General features: G+C 48.2%; 1 protein-coding gene across 1 annotated transcript; it reads left to right on the top strand.

Annotated features, from left to right (window-relative positions):
* The first annotated feature begins 230 nt into the window (after nucleotides 1–230).
* Nucleotides 231–21,602, top strand: NDUFA11 (NADH:ubiquinone oxidoreductase subunit A11). The gene is made up of 4 exons (XM_043978453.1): nucleotides 231–414; nucleotides 11,979–12,071; nucleotides 20,462–20,584; nucleotides 21,372–21,602. The coding sequence occupies exons 1-4, from the start codon at nucleotides 318–320 to the stop codon at nucleotides 21,482–21,484; spliced, it is 426 nt and encodes a 141-aa protein (XP_043834388.1). The 5' UTR covers nucleotides 231–317; the 3' UTR covers nucleotides 21,485–21,602.
* Nucleotides 21,603–21,911: the final 309 nt, after the last annotated feature.

Below are 21,911 nucleotides of genomic sequence, written 5' to 3'. Positions count from 1 at the left end.
CCCCTCTCATTTAGCCAATCCGTTCTTACCAGGCATCTTCTTATAGCGATACATGCCCACCCACTTCACGTAGGCCCCTCCCACTCCAGCCAATCCACCGACTCTGAAAATGCTCTGCCCCGGGGCTAACTCCACCTTTTTCACGCAGGCTCCGCCCCCCACTATAAGTAGTCTGTGTCCGCGCTGCGTCGCTCAATAAAGTTAAGCGGATTCACTACCCGCCCCTTCCCTTCCCTTCCCCACGCCGGGACGTCGGCGCATGCGTGTATCTCCCAGGACTTGGAGTAGCTGCCCTTGGGGCGGGACAAGGGGTGATCATGGCGTCTATACTGGTGAAGGAATACTGGGACGTCCCCGATGGCACTGAATGCCACCGCAAGACCTATGTCACCACCAAGATGGGTGCCGCCGTTGGTGAGGGCCTGGGGGGAGAAAATGAGTGCCACTGCTTATGAGTCATTGGGAGAAAGGGGGGCCTCCCGGCGGGGAAGGTCAAGAAATGAAGAGGAATCCTCTGGGTTACTGCATCCGGGTTTATGGGGGGGTGAGATTTTCCCCCCCCCCTCCTTCCCGGGGTCACTGCTTCCAGGTCATGGGGAGGGGGAGATGAAGGATTTCCCTGGGAATGAACTGGTCATTCGGGAATTCCTTGGGAGAAGGAGGGGGGGGGGGGCGGCAGCTCACTGCATGTGTTCTAATGGGAGTGAGGACCCCCTAGGGAAGAATGAGGAGTAGGAGATCCCCGGGGGAAGTCTTTGAGAGTGAGGGGATGGATGAGTCTCTGTATCTAGGTGAGTGGGCGTGAGGGTCCTCTGTCCCCTTGCATATGAGCCATTAGAAGTGGGGAACCCCCAGGGGAGTCACTGAGAATGAGGATTTCTCTGGGGTGACATTGCAAGGGGATTACAGGGAGGAACGGGACCTTCTGGGGGTTATTACAGCCAAGTCACATACATATATGTGGGTTTCTGGTTTAGGGTCCTTGTTGAGAGTGGGGTTGGGGGGGAGGACATTATTAATAGAGAATGAATGTTTCCTCTCTCGGAGGAAAGCTAGGAGGTCAACTGACATTTATTCTTGGGGTCTTACAGGATATAAATGCACAAGCTACAAGGTTTGGATAGCAAGCAAGATGAAAGAGAGATCTGATTCGGGGAGGTAAATTTGATGTTATAGGAATTACTAAGATGTGAAATGAGACCTGTGGCTCTGGAAGGGTAAACCTCACCTAAAGGGAATTGAAAGAATTGAATAGGACTGTGTATTAAAACTGTACACTCGCTTGAGGAAATCTAGAAACCAGAGAGGGGAAACAGTGGAGAATGAAGGTTTCAGTGAAGTCAGTATTAGAAACAAAGTTACCAGTATATTACAGACCATGTGGATGGAAGTAAGCTAGATTTCTGACCACAAACGTTATGGAGTCATAATATGGTCAATTGTTAAGATGTCTGCTAGAGTTATTTTTTTCTAAAAGCAGAGCTGCTAAGAAATTATTGATTAAAAGATAGGTGGAGGGGGCTGCTAGGGTGCGCAATGGATAAAGCACCAGCCCTGGATTCAGGAGCACCTGAGTTCAAAAACTGGCCTCAGACACTTGACGTTTATTAGCTGTGTGACCCTGGACGAGTCACTTAACCCTCATTGCCCACAAAAAAACCCAAAAACCAACCAAATGAAAGATAAGTGGAAATAACCAAGGGAGCTATTCTTCTGAATCCAGGTTCTGACTAGAGACCTCAGGGTCCAGAAAAGGTAAATGAGCCATGTTAAAATTTGTGCTAGAGGGGCAGCTAGCTGGAGCAGTGGATAGAGCATGGGGCTTGGAGTCAGGAGGATCAGAGTTCAAATCTAGCCTCAGGCACTTAACACTAGCTGTGAGATCCTGGGCAAGTCACTTAACCCCAATTGCCTCACCAAAATAAATAAATAAATAAATAAATTTGTGCTAGAGGAGAAAAGGAAGATAAGTGTAGTGTGACCCTGAACTGGAGACTTAGAAGTGTGGACTTCAAAGAGGATAAGTAAGTAGCATCCCATGGTCTAAAACAAAGCTTAAACTGTGGGTCTCAACCCTATATGGGGGTCACGTAACCTGAATGTGGGGGGTTGCAAAAAATTTGGCAACAGGAAAAGGTTCATGCATACCTATTTTATATACCTATATGCCCCACATCGTTGTAAAAATTTCCCCAGGCAAAAAGGGGTTGTGAGTGGAAAAGACTAAAAGTCTACAAGAGTGGATAGACACAATCAAAACTATTCCAGCAAGGAAAAAAAACCAAGCAACTGCCTAAAGAGATCAATTCAGGGAAATCATTGACTAATTCAGATTTTTTTAAGGGTTTTTATAGATGGTGGGGGTACCTAGGTGTTGAGGTGAATAGAGTGCCAGACCTGGAGTCAGGAGGACCCAAGTTCAAATTTGACTTCAGATATTTACTAGCTGTGTGACCCTGGACATGTCACTTCACCCTGTTTGCCACCGTTTCCTCATCTGTAAATGAGCTGGAGAAGGAAATGGCAAACCACTCTGGTATCTCTGCCAAGAAAACCCCAAATGGAGTCATGAAGTGTTAGACACAACTGAACAAGAACATAATAAAAATAGACGATAGAATCAAGGATGAGTACCAAAAAACAAATATATTTAACTTATTAGAGCTTCTCTATGGGTGGGGGAAGGCTGAAAGGAGGGAAAGAATTTGGAACTCAAAAAAAAAATTATAAATTTTATAAGGATAATGTTAGAGCTGTCCACAAGCTTAAGCTCAGTGCAGGACTGGTAGTGGACGCTAAAGACAGCCAAAACAGCCATTTTTAGTTATGTTGAAAGCCAAAAGGATAATCAAGACATAGCACACAAAAAGAATGGATGGAATAATGATAGCGGATAACAGAAAGCAAAACTATCAAAACTTGTATTTTGTCTCAGGTTTTAATAAAACTTGTTAAAATAGGGCATTGAGACCAAGACCCTATTCTTCCTTTTCAATCAGTAAGATCATAAACTATATCCCTGGACACTGAGAGAACAGTAAGCATGTGTGATTGCCTGCATTCCCACAAGAGATTTTTGAAAGATTTTGAAAAATAAAGGAAGTGGCACAGCATTGGAAAAAAAGGCAGATCTTTACTCATTTTCTTTTTTGGTTTGGAGGGGTGGGGGTTGTAGAGGGGGGTGGGGAAGGTAGTCTGTAACTTTAGACTTGTGAAAATCAATTCCTGGCAAAATTGTAGGACTTTTTTTTTTTTTTTTGGCGGGGCAATTGGGGTTAAGTGACTTGCCCAGGGTCACACAGCTAGTAAGTGCCAAGTGTCTGAGGCCAGATTTGAACAAAGGTTCTCCTGAATCCAGGGCCTGTGCTTTATCCACTGTGCCACCTAGCTGCCCCAAGTCATTTCTGTTTTTATACCATACTAGACTGTTAGTTTAAGGGATTGCTATAGACACAGATAGCCTTGATTTCAGGAAAGCATTTGATAGAGTTTCTCTTGCTGTCCTTGTGGGAAAGATAAAAAGATGTGGACTATCTGGTAAAAGTGTGTGGATTTGGACCACTTTGAAAGACCACACCCCCAAAATGGTATCATTAGTAGCTCAGGGTGTCTAATACAATTGTATCCCCAGGAATGAATATCCCAGTGCATTTGAACATATTGATCAGTGATTTGGATAAAGGCATAGCTCAGATTTATCAGATTTGCAGATAACACAGACCTGACAGGGATAGCTCATAAACACAGTTTCAGGATGGGGATGAGTTGTGGCAAGACAACAGCTTGAATGAGAAAGGTCTAGGGCAGGGGTGTGTAACTTGTGTGGGTGTCATGGACCCCTTTGGCAGTCTGATAATGCCTATGGACTTTCTCAAGATGTTTAAATGCATAATAGGAAGTACACAGGATTACAAAGGAAACCAAAGGTTTAGTGAAAGTTCAGAATGTCATTTTCTTGCCATAAAAGTTGATGGACCCATGGAATCCTGATGGAGGGATTATAGTAACTACAGACTCAATGTGAATTAATTAACAGTGTTAACAGCAGCCAAAAAAGCTAAAAGGATCCTAAACTGCATAAAAAGGCAGCTGGTGCTAGGGAGTGCTGAGTTCAAATCCTGCCTCGGAAACTAGCAGTGAGACCCTAGGCAAGTCACTTGAGGTCTGTCTCATTTTCCTCATTGGTAAAACAGGAATAATAATAAAGCCTACCTGCCAGGGTGCTCGTGCTTCCCAAATGAGATAATAATTGTAAAGCACTTTGAAAACCTTGAGGTGCTGTAGAAATACTATCAATCGTTGTTGTTGTTATATAGCTAGACTGACAAAGCATTTATTAAGCACGCATTCTCCTTGTCCTCTCCACAGCCTGGGACACTTGATCCCAGTCCTCTTTGATCCTATTCTCTCTCTGGGTTTCCGGGATCCCCGTCTCTCGTGGTTCTCATCCTGCCTATCTTACCACTGCTTTGGCTCCTTTGCAGTATTCTCTTCCAGATCCGTCTCTCCATTTGTGGATGTCTCTCCCTTAGGGCTCTGTCCGGGGGCCTGTCCTTCTCCCTCTTGTGCTACTTCACTTGGTGATCTCATCAGCTGCCATGACCATCTCTGTGCTGATTCTCCAGTCTTCCTATTCTGCCCCAGCCTCTCTGCTGACCTCCAGTCTCACCTCTCTAGCTGCATTTCAGACATCTCCAACTGGATTCCAGCGACATCTTAAACTCAATGTGTCAAGCACAGAACTCATTATCTTTTCCCCAAAGCCCCACCTCTGTCCTACCTTCCCTATTCTGTAGAGGGCAGCACCGTCTTCCCAGTCCTTGAGGCTCACAACCCGAGAGGCATCCTGGACTCCTCATTGTCTCCGCTGGGTCAGTTTCACCTATGCAGCATCTTCTCTCATACAGACCCCCTTCTCTCCTCTACCACAGCCACCTCTCTGGGGCAGGCCCCCATCACCTCACACTTGGACTCTTTGCAATAGGTGCTGTTGGTGGGGTGGCTAGGTGGAGCAGTGGATAGAGCACCAGCCCTGGAGTCAGGAGTACCTGGGTTCAAATCTGGCCTCAGACACTTAACACTTACTAGCTCTGTGACCCTGGGCAAGTCACTTAACCCCAATTGCCTCACTTAAAAAAAAAAAAAATAGGTGCTGTTGGCCCTGCCTGCCTCAGAGTCTCTCCTTATCCAGCGAGGTCTGACCTGGTCTTCCTCCCCCTCCCCAGTGCCTTCCCATCGCCCCCTCCTAGCTCTCCAGTCCCCTCGCACCTTATTCCCCAGTGTGCACTCTTTGATCCAGTGACTGACCTCCTGCCTGTTCTGTGAGCCAGACACCATTTCTCAGCTCCCAGCGCTCTCTCTGACCCTCCCCCTCTGCCATGTCTGCTGACATTCCTTCTTTTACTGGAAGCCTTCCCCAATCCTTAATTTTAGTGCTTTTCCTCTGTTGATTGTTTCCTATGTATCTCATCTATAGCTCACTTCATATATATTTATTTGCGTGTTGTCTCCCCTCCCCCTCTCCCCTAGAGTGTGAGTTCCTTCAGGGCAGGGACTATCTTTTGCCTCTTTTTATCTCCTCAGTACTTAGCATAGTGCCTGGCATATAGTAGGCGTTTAATAAATGTTTACTGACCGATCAACATGCAGTAATGCTCCTGCACGTATTTTTCTACCTGATGTGCACACACTGTCTCACACACACAATAACCATCCTCCTCTGTTTAAATTATTGTCATATGGGAGACTGAACTTGGCCTCAGAAGGCAGAACTCAGAGCAGTAGGGGCAGGTTGTAGACTTGTTAGAGAAGAGACTGCCTCAGAATTATTAAAACCATCCTCGAATGAATGGGCTTGGATGGAGTGGAGGCTGGATTGATCCCTTCTCAGGGAGGTCAAAGGGGGGTCTCGTGCTCCCCTGAGGGTTGGCCTGGCCAACCTCCAAGGGCCTAGCCAGCGCTGAGAGTCTGGAACAGCATCCAACTTTCCTGGAATCATCTTACAAGTTCTTTGTCCATCAGGAGGGCTCCAGTGATGTGCTGGACTAGGCCTGAAGGCCTAGATCTGCTCTTTGTGGGACTTGGGGCAGCTCACTTTACTTATTGGAGCCTTGGTTTGCTCCTTGGAACATAAAGAGGTCAGACTGAGGTCCCTTCTAGCTCTTAATTCTCGTTGCTGGGACTTCTCTGGGTGTGGGGGGAGCTCGCTAGCCACGGGCCATTTCTGCTGCTGTCTGAGACTTCCATGCCTGTGGGAAAACTTCCATAGCCTAGTCCTTGCCTAGCTTGGTGAGCTCCCTGGTGGAGGGGAGACAAGAACCCAAACACATCACTTAGGAAGAGAAGCAGAGAGCTTAGTAAAACTTACACAGGCTGAGTCCCAGGGGGTATGACCCCCCCTCCCCCCTTGTCCCTCATCCCTCCTTGCTGTGGCCTGAAGACTGCCACCACCCCAGGGTTTATCCAATCCATCCATCTCTGGTGATTGCAACCCATTGTATCATTAGCCTTGGACCCCAGGTGCCTCATTTTAAGTCTTCAGTCTTCCCTTGTGTCATTTCAAATGTTCCAGGCAGCTGGGTGGCACAGTGGGTAAAGCACCGGCCCTGGATTCAGGAGGACCTGAGTTCAAATCTGGCCTCAGACACTTGACACTTACTAGCTGTGTGACCCTGGACAAGTCACTTAACCCCCCATTGCCCTGCAAAAAAAAAAAAAAATGTTCCATAATAAAGTTGTATTGCTTTAGGGGTCCCGTATGACTCCTGCTTAAAAACAAAACTCTTTCTAAGCCTGGAAAGCGCTGGAACAGGCTGTGGTGGCTGATCTACCTTAGAGCAGAATTAGCAATGGTGGGTGGAAGTTGCAGAGAGGAAAATTTAGGCCCAGTATAAGGGAAAACTTCCCATCAATTGCCACCCTAAAGTAGAGTGGGCTCCCCTCGCTCTGCTGTTCTGGAGGAGGTCGAGACCCTCTGGGGAATGTTGCAGGCCCTTCCTATTCCGCTGGGAGTTGTCACTGTTGTGTCTAGGGTCACTATGGAGAAGTCTTTACATCTGGCTGCCTATTGGAGGGGGGCTTCCCCTGAGGGATGTACTTCACCACCCCCCGGGCCCTCTGCCTCTGCACAGGCACTTAGTTTACCATCTGGATTTCCTTGCCTCCTCATCAGCAGACTTCCTGCCCTGGAGATAGTGCTGGCTGCTGTTGGAGGCCCCTTTCCTGGGTGGCGAGGCCTGGGCCTGGGCCACCATGCTCCGTTCCCTCTAGCTCTTCACCTGGGCCCCTGCTCCCTACTCTAGCTCCTCTCTGTGGATAGTCTTTCTCCATTAGGGGCAGCTAGGTGGCATAGTGGTAAAGCACCAGCCCTGGATTCAGGAGGACCTGAGTTCAAATCCGGCCTCAGACACTTAACACTTACTAGCTGTGTGACCCTGGGCAAGTCACTTAACCCCAGTTGCCTCAGCAAAAAAAAAAAAAAAAAAAAAGAACGTAAGGTCCTTGAGGTAGGGACTGCCTTGTGTTTGCATTTGTATCCATTACCTGGCACATACTAAACTGAGTCTTTTCAGCCTTCTATCTCTGTTTGACTTGGGCTCAAAAGGAAGGACCTTCCTGGCACAGGGAGTCAAGTGAGCAAAGGCAGAGTTGGGAGAGAGAGCCCAAGGCATCTGTGCACAGTGAACTCGGTTTCACTGAGCGCAGTGTGTTTTAACCAAAGAAGGTAGACCACAAATGTTGGTCGTTGTAGTGTTGTTGAGCCGTTTTCAGTCGTGTCTGACTCCTCATGACCCCATTTGGAGTCTTCTTGGCAGAGATCCTGGAGTGGTTTGCCATTTCCTTCTCCAGCTCATTTTACAGGTAAGGAAACTGAGGCAAATGGGGTTAAGTGACTTGCCTAGGGTCACACAGCCAGTGTCTGAGGCCAGGTTTGAACTCAGGGAGATGAGTCTTCCTGACTCCTGGCCCAGCTCTCTGTGCACTATGGTGCCCCCTGGCTACTCAGATTGGGAGGGAGCAGTCAGTAGCTGCTGGCTGTGAGTCATGGGAAGAATTGTGGTATTATAGAAGAGCGTTAATCACCTGATTTTGTGAATTTCATGCTTTTTGAATGTTTTTAAATTCTGGATCTAAATGGGGTTATTGGGACAGGTAGTACAGTGGCACCTCTGTGTGATTGGGACAGGGAGCTCTCTGCATCCTTGTATCTGACAGGAGCTGTGCTCCCTGGGACAAGTCACATGATATTTCTGAGCCCTAGTTTCTTCCTATGTGAAAGGAGAAGAGTGGACCAGACAATTCAGAGGGCCCTTTCCTCTCAGGCATTTTACAGTTCTATAAGCTAGTATGCTCATGAGGAGGTCACTGATTGGGGACACTGTCACCTTGGTCTGTCTTTGTGTATGTTTGCAAAGGGGAAAGGAAGAAGAAGGAAAACAGGAGGGAAACTTGCCCTCGCCTCAGTTTCCCTGTGTGCCTTGTTGGGGGGCAGGAAGCCCCTGGAAGTGGGGGAGGGGGCGGCCCAGATCTTTTCAGCAGCCTGCCCTGGACCTCACCTCGCAGACAGAGCCCACATGCACGGGATGTACAGACAGCCTGGCTCGCAGTGCGGCAGTGTGTTTAGTGTTCATTGGGGATCTGTCTAAACACTGGGATAACCCGTGAGAGCCAGGAATGAATCCAGTCCACTCAGGCGCCAGCCAGACCCAAACTCTGGTCCTGATGCCAGTTCTGGGCTCCGCCCTGCATAGGAAGCCAAGCACATCACAGGGGATCACGGGCTGGAAAATGTGACCTGAGTGGAAACGTTGGAGGCCAAGGCAGGGAGGCCCCCTGGAAGGGGGCTGCAGGCAGCCAGGTGTGAAGTGATCCCGCTCGAGCGTGCAGCTGGAAGGGTAGCGACGAGGGGCTGGCTGGGAGCAAGGCAGGAGAGAAGTTGGCAGCGCCTTGCTGTGGAGCAGCCGGCAGGGCCAAGCCAGAGATGGGCCCCACAGGATAATGGTGCCATTGATGCCGACAGGGAGGTTAAGAAGAGGTAACGGCTTGGGGGCCTCCGTTTTTGACATGAAGCTTGCGGTATTTGGGGGATGGCCATGCGGAGATGTTGTGTGCATACCACATTGTCAGAAGCTTGGGAGATAAAGAACTAGGCCCAGGGAGCACTCCTGGTGGAAGAGCCCTGAGCTGGGCTGCAGGAAACCTAGGTTCTAGACTGGCTTTGCTGCTCTGTGTGATCCAGTGCAGAGCAGTCGGCCCCCAGGCCTCACCTGGAAAGTGAAGGGCTTGGGCTAGTGATCACTCGCATCTCCTCCGACTAGAATTTGCTGAGGACGTCCCCATGCGTCTGTGACATGGCAGTTTTGTAGCGTGGTGCAGGGCTATTTGCCTAGAGCTTTAAGGATTCAAAGCACCATGTGTTTTAGCCTTACCGTAATCTTAGGGCATATGGTCTCTCCGAGGAAGTGTCTGAGGCAGGATTTCACCCAGCTCTCCCAGGAGCTGAGGCCACTCTCCCACACTGCTTCTCCAGAGTCCTGGGGTGGGATTTGGCATTTATCTTAAGGAGGAAAAGCAGTATGACCTTTGTCATACTGCCTCAATTCCCTTTGTTGTCAAATGAGGGTGTAGCCCCATGATCCTTTATTTCTCTGGAGATATTCTTCCTGCTGGCCTCAATTGTAATTGCCTGTTGTGTGTGAATGAATCTCCCTGGTAGGTGAATAAAGAGGATATGAGCCAGGGGGCTGAAGACTGAGCCTCTGGGAATAAGAGGAAAGAGCCCTGTAGGCTCTGGGCAGTAGGAGCTAATGCTGCCCCTGGGGCACTGTGCTGCCTGGAGTCCTCTCTGGGCCTGTCTCTCTTTATCCACAGATGGCCACTGATGTGAGTCACTGACAGGTGCAGGCTGTACTCACCCAGAGATGAACATCTAGCAGGGGAGACATAAAATAATGGAGGGCTCTGCGGTCCATGGCCAGCCAAGAGCCCGAACAGGGCTGTAGGAGTTCAGAGAGGAGACGGTCAGGTTAGCAGCACAGACGGAAAGGGAGAGTCACACCAAGCAGGCCCACAAGAGGAAGGGAGACCTGGAGCCAAGCCAGAAAACCCAGTTACAGTCTTAGAGTAGCCTACTCAGTTGATCTCCCAGGCATACCCTGGGCTTTCTCACCTCTCCACTTTGGAACAAAGAGGACCCAGGTTCAAATCCCAGCCCAGATGTTTCTTGTCTATAGGCAGATTATAGCAGCTCTCTTGGCATCCTTTTCCTGATCTCTAGAATTAGAATAATGGTGCTTCTCCCCCATTTTCATAGGGTAAGCATTTTTTAATTACAAAACCCCTTAGTTATCTGCCTCACCTTTAGGCCCCTTCCAGGCAGTTGGAAAGTCTTACTCCTTGCCATGCTTCTTCTCAAATGATACTCATCAGTTAAACAGCTAGTAAAGCTTTGTGCTGTCTGCCCCCACGGGGTGGCTGTAAGGGAGCCAGCGTGTGCCACACTGTGCAAGGTGCTGAGGGTACGTGTTACAAAGAATGGACTGATCGCTGCAAAATGGACCCTCGTTCTATTAGCAGACCCCACAAGGATATCTAGAGCTATAGACAGAGGAAATCAAAAGAGAGGGACACCAGCAGCCAGAGAGAGGCTCAGGGAAGGCTCCGTGCAGAAGGGGGTGCTTGAGCTGAACCTTGAAGGAAGGGAAGGATGAGATTTGGGAGATGCAGCTGAGGAGGGTGGATGCAGGGCACTCTGTGCAGGGGGGCCGACTACTGCAGAGGTACAGATATGGGGGAAAGGGGCCAACACCCCGGATTGTAGGGTGCAAGAAGGAGTATCACGTACGATAAGTTCAGCTTGTCAAGGATAAAGATGCGTTTTATCTTAGAAGCAATAGGGAGCCACTGGAGTTTATTGAGCAGGGTAGCGACGTGGTCAGAAAACTGAAATGTGGCGCTGTAGACAGAGGGCTGGATTTGAGTGTGGGCCCACGTCTGAGCCCTGTTTGCCATTGACAAGCTGTGTGACTGGCCAAGTTACTTGAGTACTCTGGGCCTGTTTCCTCATCTGTAAAATGAGGGTTTGAACAAGGTGACCTTTGCAGTCCCCTTCAGATCTAAGTCTGTGGTATGAAATTAAATCTGGCCGCCATGGCCAACCTGCTGGAATAAGGGCTCTCTAGATGGGGAGGTCCTCCCAATGCTTCTTTTAGTGAGTGGCATGGTGGCAGTTTGGTCACACCCCAGAATGTTAGAGTTAGGAGTTAGCTTCAGGAAAATCCTTAACTCCTCAGCCAAATCATTCCTATAGTCACGTGGGTGGAAAATGCCTCTCGTCCAAGCTGACATGGCATTGGGCTAGCAGTCTGTGCAGTTAGTCCATCGCTTCCCACATCTGGGGCCAGGCACCCTCTGCAGAGGGACATTAAGGAAGACTCAGAGTCAAGCTGGGCAGATGGAAGGGCCTTAGAGAAGCCATATGTGCTGTGGTGATCTCGTAGCTCCTTCCTAACCCAACAGCCTCTACTTTTGACACAGAATTCTTCTCTATTTGCACATCTTGGGACCAACAGTTTCTGAGGACTCAGTTGCAGGCGACCCCCAAGGTCATTGGAGAACTGCATGATGGGCACAAGCAGGTTGTTACAGTCTATCTCCAAATGACCAGCTCGTAAGGTGTAGCACAAAGAGAACATGTGGTGGGAAATCCATGGGTCACTTGGGAAGTGAGAGCAGGGACAACAACCAGACAGCTTGGGTGTGGTACTGGCCCCAGGAGAGGCAAACCTACCTGCAGCAGTGCCTCCCACAGGGGAGGGGGCCTCTCCCAGGGGCTCTAGTGGCCCTGGCTGGAAAGGCACGAATGGATTATGATCTGCACTGTGGCTTCCATGAGATCACAGAGCCACTGGAGGAATGAATTAAACGGTTATTTGTCTGTGAAGACTATTGTTTAACAAACCGCTGTTTTCTTTTTGCAGGCTTGGCGGCATCTGCCTACCACCTTGTGTTTTTTCCACCTGAATCGGTTGCTGAGGGAATGTTAAGGGCTGGGAAGTTGACGTTCTCCATGGGTAAGAGACCTCTGTCATTCCCAGATGTCATGCCCAACCCCCATCTCCTGTCTTATCTCTTCCTGCTTCCCTGTGTTTACCCTCCAAAGGCCATCCTTCAAGATTCCCCTCCTCCAGCTGCCAGCCACCCCTTCCCACAGTGAACACTCAACCCTGGACACATGTGGCTTGGCCGTGGGGGTTCTCTTTGCCTGATTATACCCTATGTTCCTTCCCTCGTCACAATTTCCTTAGAACACGTTGTGTCTTCCCCTAGCCTTTACTGTCATAACGATCTGTGTACCTTTGAACTGCCTTAAGGACAAGGGCTGTGGTACAGGGCCCGAGCAAAGTCAGGTAAATGGATGAGGGAGTGACTCCTCAGTGCTCCCCGTAATCTCCTCAAGGGAAGAGATGCAGCATTATCACAGTTTGTGTCCCTGAAACACAACCTGGAACAGGGTCTCCCCCAGAGATAGTAAATAAGTGAAGTCTTCCCAAAGAGACTTGGAAGTGCCCTCAGGCAAGTCTTATAGCTCTGTCTCCCCAATGGGGGGGTGGGGCTCAAGCCCTGTGGGCTTTGTATAGGACTTTTCTGGATCTCTCCTTGGCACTGGCCTCAGTCTCTTACATCCTAATTTGGGTAATTGCTCCCCAATAATTAGATTGTAAATTTCTTGAGAGGAGTGTCTGTGTCCCATCCATCATTGTCTTCCTGGGGTCCAGCATGAGGCCTTACAGATTACAGGCCCTTGATAAATTGTTGTGAAATTAGAGGGAAGTGGGGCAGCTAGGTGGCGCAGCGGATAAAGCACCGGCCCTGGATTCAGGAGGACCTGAGTTCAAATCCAGCCTCAGACACTTGACACTTACTAGCTGTGTGATCCTGGGCAAGTCACTTAACCCTCATTGCCCCACAAAAAAAAAAAGAAAGAAATTAGAGGGAAGAGGGCTGAGCAGGAGTGATCTGTGGTGAATCCCATGTTTCCATGCCCAGTTTCCATTGGATAATAGGAGGGCACCGGGCCACAGTGATGAGGGGCTGTCCCCCTGGTATCTCCCACTCCCTCTGCCAGACTGGCACCATCCTCAATTCCACTGCTGAGTCACAGGTCACAGGGCCAAGGGTGGTAGTGAAATGCCCTGGGGGGAGCACTGAGGGGCAGACTCTCTTAAGCAGTCCTACCCTGAACCAGAGTAAAAGATAACTGGGAAATGTTTAACAACATAAGTAATATCCAAGACAAGACAGATAACGCTCATTGGTGACTTTCAAGTCAAGTTTGGCACTATTTCCACACACAGTCCTTTCAGAATGATTGCCTCCTCTTCTCTTCCCGACATCTGGAGGGGGGGGACTAGCTCATGGTCTACAAGGCCCTGGGCATCAGGCTAACCTGGCTTCTGGTTCTGGCTCTCCCCACCTGTCGTGTGGTCCCAAGCATCAGTTTGTGTGAAATGTGGGGACATTGTGGCTCATGGGGAAAGCAGAGCATTGAGCTGATGGCAGGAAGACCCAGCGAATCCTTCTTCCAACACTTCATAGCTGTGCAATTGGTCATGGGAGCACCGTAGTGAAGAACTAGCCCACTGGTTAGGAGGGCCCAAGTTCAAATCCTGCCTGAGGGACCCTAGGCATGACCCTTTGCTTCTCGGGACTTGGGGCTGCTGAGCCACAAGGTACCAACCTGTCCTGGCCGAGGGAGCGGAGCCCCTCCCTCCCTCCACTCACTAATGGGCTCTCAGGTCTGGCCCTGTCCCTGGTGAGGTCCCTGACAGCCGGGCCTCTGCTCGTCAACGGCATTTATGAGTTGCTCTAAGAATTGCAGAGCCTCCTCCTCCTCCACAGCCAGGGACTGTGGTGAGCCCTGTTTTACAGGTGAGGACCTGCCTCAGATCATACACCTGCAGGAGGGCCAATGCCAGCCCAGGTCTCACCTAATGCTAAACTCTTGCACTGGGTCATACTGCCTTAGTATTTCACAGATGGGAGGGAAAAACAGAGGCCCACTGAAGGAAGTGACTTGTCCAAAGTCATGCATTGAGGAGTCAGGACTACAGCCCAGATCTCCTGGCTCCTGGACCAGCCATTTGGGGTTCCTAAAGGACCTGATGAGTAGTGTGGAGGCTGGATTGCTGAGTGTCTGCCTGGGGCTAGGCCCTGCAGGGAAGGTTACCTTGTATTGCTGTACTCTGTTACAAAGTGCTTCCTTCACAGGCACTCAGTGAGGTAATCCGTGCAAACATTCTTTTTCTCAAACCTGCTGACTCCTGGTGTAGAAACTCTCTCCACCGATGCCGATTGGCCTCTCATCTCTAATTTAGAGTCTTAAGAGAAACTACAAAATGCCCATTGTGCAGAAAAGAAAGCTGAGGCCAAGGGCCTTCCTGTGATCACAAAGTAAATCTCAGAGCCGAGTTTCCAGACCAGGCTCCTTACATGTGGTGCTGGTTCTGCCACCAAATGAAAACAATTTAGTTAGTTATGTCTTCTCCCAAAATGTAACTTGGAGCGTCATCTCTCTGGCACCTGGTAGGGGCGGGGAGGAGAGTGCCCTCAGGGAGAGAGAAGAGGCGCCAAACAAAAGGGCAATAAACAACATAGATCAAATTAGAAGGAGCTCAAACAGAGAATGCCCAGGAATGTGCCCACCTCTCTCCTGCTCTTCTTGTGCTTCTATTGGTGATGGTGATGAAGCCACAGACGGCAGCTCTACCAGATTTCCAAGTGACACAATGACTGAAGTCACCCAGGTAATCCCACCTTGTCCTGCCGAGGTGCACAGGCCTTTTGTCCACAGGCTGTGCTCTGGTTTAGTTTGGTTTCTTTTTTTCTTTCTTTTAAAAAAAAAAATTTTAAGTATTTTATTATTTTCCAGTTACATGTAGAGATAGGTTGTTGGTTTTTTTTGGCAAGGCAACTGGGGTTGAGTGACTTTACCCAGGATCACACAACTAGTAATGTCAAGTGTCTGAGCCAGATTTGAACTCAGTTCTTCCTGACTCCAGGACTGGTGCTCTATTCACTGTATCACCTAGCTGCCCCAGAGATAGTTTTCAACATTTGTTTTTATAAGATTTCTAGTTCCAAATTTTTCTCCCTCCCTCATCCCCAAGACAGCAAGCAATATGATATAGGTTATACATGTACAGTCACATTAAACATATTTCTGCCTTAATCATGTTCTGAAAGAAGAATCAGAACAAAAGGGAAAAACCTAAAAAAAAGTAGAAACACTATGGTTCAATCTGCATCCAGATCTCACAGTTCTTTTCTCTGGATATGGAGAGCATTTTCCATCATGATTCCTTGGGAATTGTCTTGGATCATTGGATTACTGAGAAGAGTTAAGTCTATCACAGTTGATCATCACTCAGTGTTGTTGATACTGTGTGCAGTGTTCTCCTGGTTCTAATCATTTCACTCAACATCAATTCATGTAAGTCCTTCTAGGTTTCTCTGAAATCTGCCTACTCATCGTTTCTTACAGCACAATAGTATTCTATTACATTCATATACCACATCTTGTTTAGCCATTCCCCAATTGATAGGCATCCCCTCAACTTCCAATTCTTTGCCACCACAAAAAGAGCAGCATCCTAGGGAGTGACCAGAGGGGGCTGGAGTGTCCTTCTTGTCTTTTCCCACAGGCCTCAGGGGGTGGCGGAAATGGCCCCGGGCTTTATGTAGCTTTAAGCCACTTAGTTTTCCTCAGCCATCAAATGAGGGGTTGTACTAGATGACCTCCAAAGGTCCGTCCAACCCCAGATGCCATGATCCTAGCAAGAAGACAACATGGTTTATGCCCTCAAGAGCTCAGTAGTTTGCAGATGACCAGGAACCTTGAAATAGTCTGAATTAGGAAGGCGTGTGCTGGAACCCTGCCTCAGACACATGTTGTCAGAGAGACGCTGGGCAAATCAGTTAATATCTCTGAGGCCCAGTTGGGAGGGGACTGGATTTGGTAACTTGCCTCTAAATCTGTGATTCTGTAGTAGGAAGCCATAGTCGAGTGAAAGCAAGGAGAGTTACGCCACTTCTGCTCATGTTTGACCTTGGGTGGGTCATCAGCGATCCTTCTCAATTTCCTCATTCCAAAAGGAGAAGTTTAGACTAGGTGATCGATGAGATCTCTCTCTAATGGTTGTTGAAGAGTTGAGCCCTGTGTTGTGTAAGGAAATAGTAAGGGAATGCCCAGCTGCTCTCAGTAAGGTCAAATCACCAAGTCCAGAACTCACTCCTATACAGGACGTAGCTGCCATGATGGCTGAGCCAGTGATGTAGGAAAGATCACAAAGAATAATAGGGGAGCCGAGGGGCTGGAAGCAAGTCTTGTTGAGTTGCTGGCCCTAAACGGATCCTGAAGGGCCCAGCTGGCTTCATCCAGAACAGAGTGGGCCAGACATAGGTCATTTCCTTTGTTGAGAGCCTTTTAAGATAGATTAGGAGAATGTTCTAAACATAGTGTCCCAGATTCTGAGCTAGAAGGGACCTTAGAGGTCATAGGGTCCAATCCCCTCACCTCCAGAGACATAACATCTTAGCAAAGTGTTTGATAAAGCTTCTAATGACGTCTTTATGGGCAAGATAGATATGAGCTGGGTGTCACTACAAATCGGCTTCAGAATTGTTTGAATGAGGAGACCCAAAGAATAGGAGGCATTAATGGTTCAATATAAAATTGGTGCGATGGAGTGGGGTGGGGAAGATCTGGGATGGGGAGAGAAAATTAGGAAATATAAAAACCAAAGCTGTCCTTAAAAAATTGATATCCCTGGGGCAGCTAGGTGGCGAAGTGGATAGAGCACCGGCCCTGAATTCAGGAGTACCTGAGTTCAAATCCAGCCTCAGACACTTAACACTTACTAGCTGTGTGACCTTGGGCAAGTCACTTAATCCCAATTGCCTCACTTAAAAATAAATAAATTAAAAAAAAAAAATTGATATCCGGGCAGCTAGATGGCGCAGTGGATAGAGCACCGGCCCTGGATTCAGGATGACCTGAGTTCAAATCCGGCCTCAGACACTTGGCACTTACTAGCTGTGTGACCCTGGGCCTCACCAAAAAAAAAAAAAATTTGATATCTAATTGAAGAGAGAATGCCCCAGGAATTTGTACTTAGCTTTGTTCTGTTTTAATACTTTGATTGGTGATTTAAATGAAGCCTAAGAGAGCATAGTCAGATTTCCAGATGAATGACGCCCAGCTGGGAGGGCTAGCCAACAGTTGATGATTAGAGATCTGGCCAGGCTGAAATGATGGACCAGGTCTATCCATCCATCTATTGAAAGTGTAAAAAAAATTAATTATTCATAACTATAACTAACCTGGAAAATTATATATAACTGTACTTATGAAAAATTATGATTATATGAAAAATGATAAATTTAGAAAAATTTTAATTGGACCATAAGTCCCTTCATGGTCGCCATTAAAATGTAAAATCTTTTTGATGACTAGGGCTAATTTTGGGGGGGGGACTAAACTATGGATCACTAATCTGGGGACTTTTGACTATTTGGCTATCTGACTTCGTTAATTTAATGTGGGCCGTTTGTAAAGTTCCACCACACTGCTCCCAAACTGATAGACTAAAGATTAAGAAGCCTCTTAGCTAAATAATCAAAGCAGAGTTTATTTATGAGATACTATTTAAAATTAAGAATACAGGGAAATAAAATGTACAACCTGACTGCTTTCCTGCGGTCTCTTTCCACTGAGTCTCTTTCCCACCTGCTGCTCTTCGAACTTCTTGAATACAATAAGGACCTTAGCCTCCTCCGGCCTCAGGGCACGTTACACTTTCCCTGGTTTGTATTAAGGCCTGTAACCTGTCTGTCTGCTCTGTCAGTTTGCCCTTTGGCCTCTCTTTTGCCTGCTCCTAGTCCTTCTTGTCTTCTCCTGCATCCTTGTAGCCCCTTCTCTAGTCTCCAATCTTTGCCGTCTCCTCAGCCGCCTCTTGACCTCTTCTTGTCCCTCGGAACCCCTGAGTCTTGTCTATCTAGTCCATCCTCAGCCTGTCCTCCAGTCCGTCTCTTTAATCTTGTCTCTCTATCTAGTCTGTCCCCCCTAGTCAGCCCCTCTCCTTAATCTGTCCCCGTCCCAGCCCCTGCTGTCTAACTCCCAGGTCTATATATACCTTTTCTTCTCTCCACTCAAATCTCAGGGCTTCCTTCGCCCCCACAGATCAAGCTAATCCGCCAGCCAGAGCTGCAGCTGGTGGTGGTGGTGGTGGTGGTGGTGGTGGGTGCTCTCGAGCCTCATGCCTCAGCACAGGCTATCTGGGATCTTTCAGATAGCTCCGCTCAGGTCGGAGGGAGCTGGGGCTTTTTTTTTTTTTTTCTTCCCCCCAGCTGTCTGACCTGGCGTCTTGCACAGCCCACGGGGCTTCTTCACTCAGCTGAAGCTGAGGAGGAGGGGGAGAGACCCTGAGGGCCTAAGGCTTTCTAATCTCAGCCTAAAGGTAGGGTCCCCAAATCAAAATAAATTTCCACAAAAGTAATAATAAGGGGGCAGCTAGGTGGTGCAGTGGATAAACACCAGCCCTGGATTCAGGAGTACCTGAGTTCAAATCTGGCCTCAGACACTTGACACTTACTAGCTGTGTGACCCTGGGCAAGTCACTTAACCTCCATTGCCCTGCAAAAAAAAAGAGAGAGAGAGAAGAAGAAAGTAATAATGATAAACCTAGCATTTCCTTAGTGCTTTAAGGTTTGGAAAGTGTTTCACATGGGTTAACTTGTTTGATTTGACCTGTCACGCCACTCCATGGATGTTCTTGTGATGATACAACCATGGCTTGTCTGCATCTTCTTGTCTTGTGTAACTCTTGTTCCTTCCTTTAGCAAATTCTTCACAGAGGATTCACCCAGTGCCCATCAGACCTTTTAGTTTAGGGGTTCTTGGTCCATGAAACTGTGTGGGGCTTTAAAGATTTTGATAATTTTATTTTATTTTTTGCATTTAAAAACATTATTCAGAAGGAGTCTGTCCATAGGCTATACCAGACTGACAAATTGTGGGAGTGGGGGTGAGTGAACCATGACACACAAAAAGCTAAGAATCCCTGCTCTAATGTCTTGGGGTCTTTCATCATGCCTTAGAGATCAGTATAGTAGTTGGACTGCCCATATGTTGTCCTTGGCTTTCAGTTCACCTCCTTTTTCAATCATGTATTTCCTGGATACTTTTTATGCCATTTTTGGCATACAGGTTATTGTTGGTAATGTTCTGCAGCTGATTTCTGCCCTACTTATGTCTCTTCCTTGCTCTTTAGACCATCTAGAACCTTTCTTCTTCTTCTTTTTTTTTTTTTTTTTTGGTGGGGCAGTGATTGTTAAGTGACTTGCCCAGGGTCACACAGCTAGTAAGTGTCAAGTTTCTGAGGCTGGATTTGAACTCAGGTACTCCTGAATCCAGGGCCGGTGCTTTATCCACCTAGCTGCCCCTTACAACCATTATTCTTTAGACATCATGGTGTTCTATGATTCACTGTCTTAACATAAATGAAAAAACATAGTCTAATTTGATAATATTCAGTGAAGTAAAATGGACAGTTCTGTATTTGAGTTTAAGAAGTCAAACTCACATGTAAAAAGCAGGAGAAATATATGTGGGGAAAAAAAGTGAGTTTGGAGGACTGCACCCTCCCTGAGTCAGCAGCATGGCGGCCAAAGAGCCACTGGAATGTTGGGCTGCAGTAAGACAGGGGCCAAGTGCCCAGAGTGAAAGAAGCTAGGGCCCTTCCACTCTGCCCTGATCACGCCACCAGGGTGCAGGCCAGGTACCATATTAGAGTCACTGGATGGAGGGTGGTGGCAATGGGAAAGATCCTTGACAACCAACCGAACCAACTTCAGCTGGAGAAGAAAAGACTTAGGGCTGACCTGATGGTGGACTTCAAGTATCTGAAGGGCTGTCCTATGGACTGGGGGTTACATTTATTCAGCCTGGTCCCAGAAGGAAGAAGTAGCACCAGTGGATGGTTGTTGCTGAGAAGACTGAGGTTCAGTGATTGGGAAAACTTAATAATTAAAGCTGTTCAGAAGGGAAATTGGGCTGCCTTGGGAAGTAATGGGAAGTCAGGGATGCCCCTGGCAAGAGGAAGACTATTTCACCGCTTGTCAAGAGGGGATTCTTGGTGTGGTACAGGTTGGACTAGGTGGCATCTAAGAGTGTGTGATTCGCTTAGGCCCCTGCCAGTTCTGATTTTGTGGTTCTAGTCAGCTTGGAGCTTTGCACTTAGTGCCCATGTGACCTCCTCTGAGCCCAGACCTATGATTCTGATTCTTTTCTTAGCCTTGAAAACCTTGGCATCTGTGGTTTTTGTCTTTCCTAAGCAGGAGAGATTCTAGTTGGTTCATGTTCTCATGCTTTCTCTCCTGTTCTCACCCTCCTCTCTAATTGTAGCTGCAGTAGGTGCCATATTCGGGATTACTTCCTGTGTCAGTGCTCAACTTCGAGAAAAACCAGATGATCCCTTGAACTACTTCTTTGGTGGCTGTGCTGCAGGCCTGACCCTCGGATCCCGAAGTAAGTCCAAGGCCCGGTTCTTGTAGCCCTGTTCACTGACTCAAGGCTGGACTGGCTGTGCCAAATCTCCAGGTCCTGTGAATTAGAGGGGTGGAGGACCCTGGAGCTGAGGAGGCTGAGAGAGCCAGAGTGACTTATACAGGAAATCAGTGTGGAGCAGGATTCAAACCCAAGTCTTCCAGCCCTCCCTTTTTCCATTATACCAGATGACCTCTTTGTTTGCTCCAGACCCAGCAGTCTCTGACTCTAAAACAAAGGCCTTGCACCAGTGACCTCTCAGACCCCTCTTAGCTTTGGTATTGGTCTGAGAGCTGGGCCCTGATTGGATGTGTGGTGCCTTCTGTGATCTTCCTTGGTGGGACAAGCCAGGTGCTAGCCTGAGGCTTAGGGGCTTTCAACTCTGTACCCTAAAGTGGAGCCTGGGGGCAGGAAGTCTGTTGTTTTTACAGTCTTGGCAAGAGAGATTAACTTGTCAGGGTGGCTCAGAAGCTAGTTCACCCCTCTCCTCAGCCTGGTCTTGCAAGCTTGCCCCCTACCAGAAACCATGCTCCCTTTGTGACTTGGGGCGAGTCATCGGACCTCTCTGGGGCCTGAGCTTCTCATTTATAAGACGAGGGAATTGGATTTCATGGTCTCCAAAGCCCCCTTCTAGCTCCAGATGTTAGGATGCTGGAAACAGTGTTTAGCTTGTGGAGGAGGGTGGGGAGGATCAGCATTGCAGGAGTGGACATAAGTGGGCATAGGTGCTAGCTCCCCACCCCGCCACTTGACTCTTCCTCTCTTGCAGTGCACAACTATACCACTGGGGCAGCAGCGTGTGTGTACATGGGCGCCGCCGCTGCCCTTATGAAGATGGGCAAAATGGAAGGTTGGAAGCTAGCCAGCGGGCCCCGAGTCTGAGCCAGCAATGCCTTCGACAGGTGTTTTGTAAAAAAAAGATTGATATATAGTAACCTACTTCCTGTTTCCCCAGAGTTTCCTCATTCTACCTTCATGTTAAATAAAAACTTTGAGACAACTTGGTGCTGTGTTGAACTTGCCCCTTCTTTGGTCAGACCCCTCACCCCCCACATCCTTCCCATGGACTGGATGTGGCCAGGTAGCTGAAGGCTGAGAACTTTTTAAGATAATGCTTGTGAAAGAGCTTTGAAAAGCTTCCATCTGAGGGGCAGCTAGGTGGCGCAGTGGATAGAGCACCAGCCCTGGTTTCAGGAGGACCTGAGTTCAAATCCAGCCTCAGACACTTAACACTTACTAGCTGTGTGACCCTGGGCAAGTCACTTAACCCTCATTGCCACACAAAAAGAAAAGCTTCCGTGTACCTTTC

Source organism: Dromiciops gliroides, chromosome 1, assembly GCF_019393635.1.
Source record: "Dromiciops gliroides isolate mDroGli1 chromosome 1, mDroGli1.pri, whole genome shotgun sequence".
NCBI classification, from domain to species: domain Eukaryota; kingdom Metazoa; phylum Chordata; class Mammalia; order Microbiotheria; family Microbiotheriidae; genus Dromiciops; species Dromiciops gliroides.
The sequence above is the reverse complement of the archived record's forward strand: the minus strand, read 5'-3'. Positions and strand labels throughout refer to the sequence as shown.

What these genes read in the sequence shown, in the direction of transcription:
- NDUFA11 (XM_043978453.1), top strand. Translation starts at nt 318, where the DNA reads ATGGCGTCTATACTGGTGAAGGAATACTGGGACGTCCCCGATGGCACT. An exon ending in CAAGATGGGTGCCGCCGTTG is followed by an intron (nt 415 to 11,978) that starts GTGAGGGCCTGG and finishes TTCTTTTTGCAG; the next exon opens with GCTTGGCGGCATCTGCCTAC. An exon ending in CCTGACCCTCGGATCCCGAA is followed by an intron (nt 20,585 to 21,371) that starts GTAAGTCCAAGG and finishes CCTCTCTTGCAG; the next exon opens with TGCACAACTATACCACTGGG.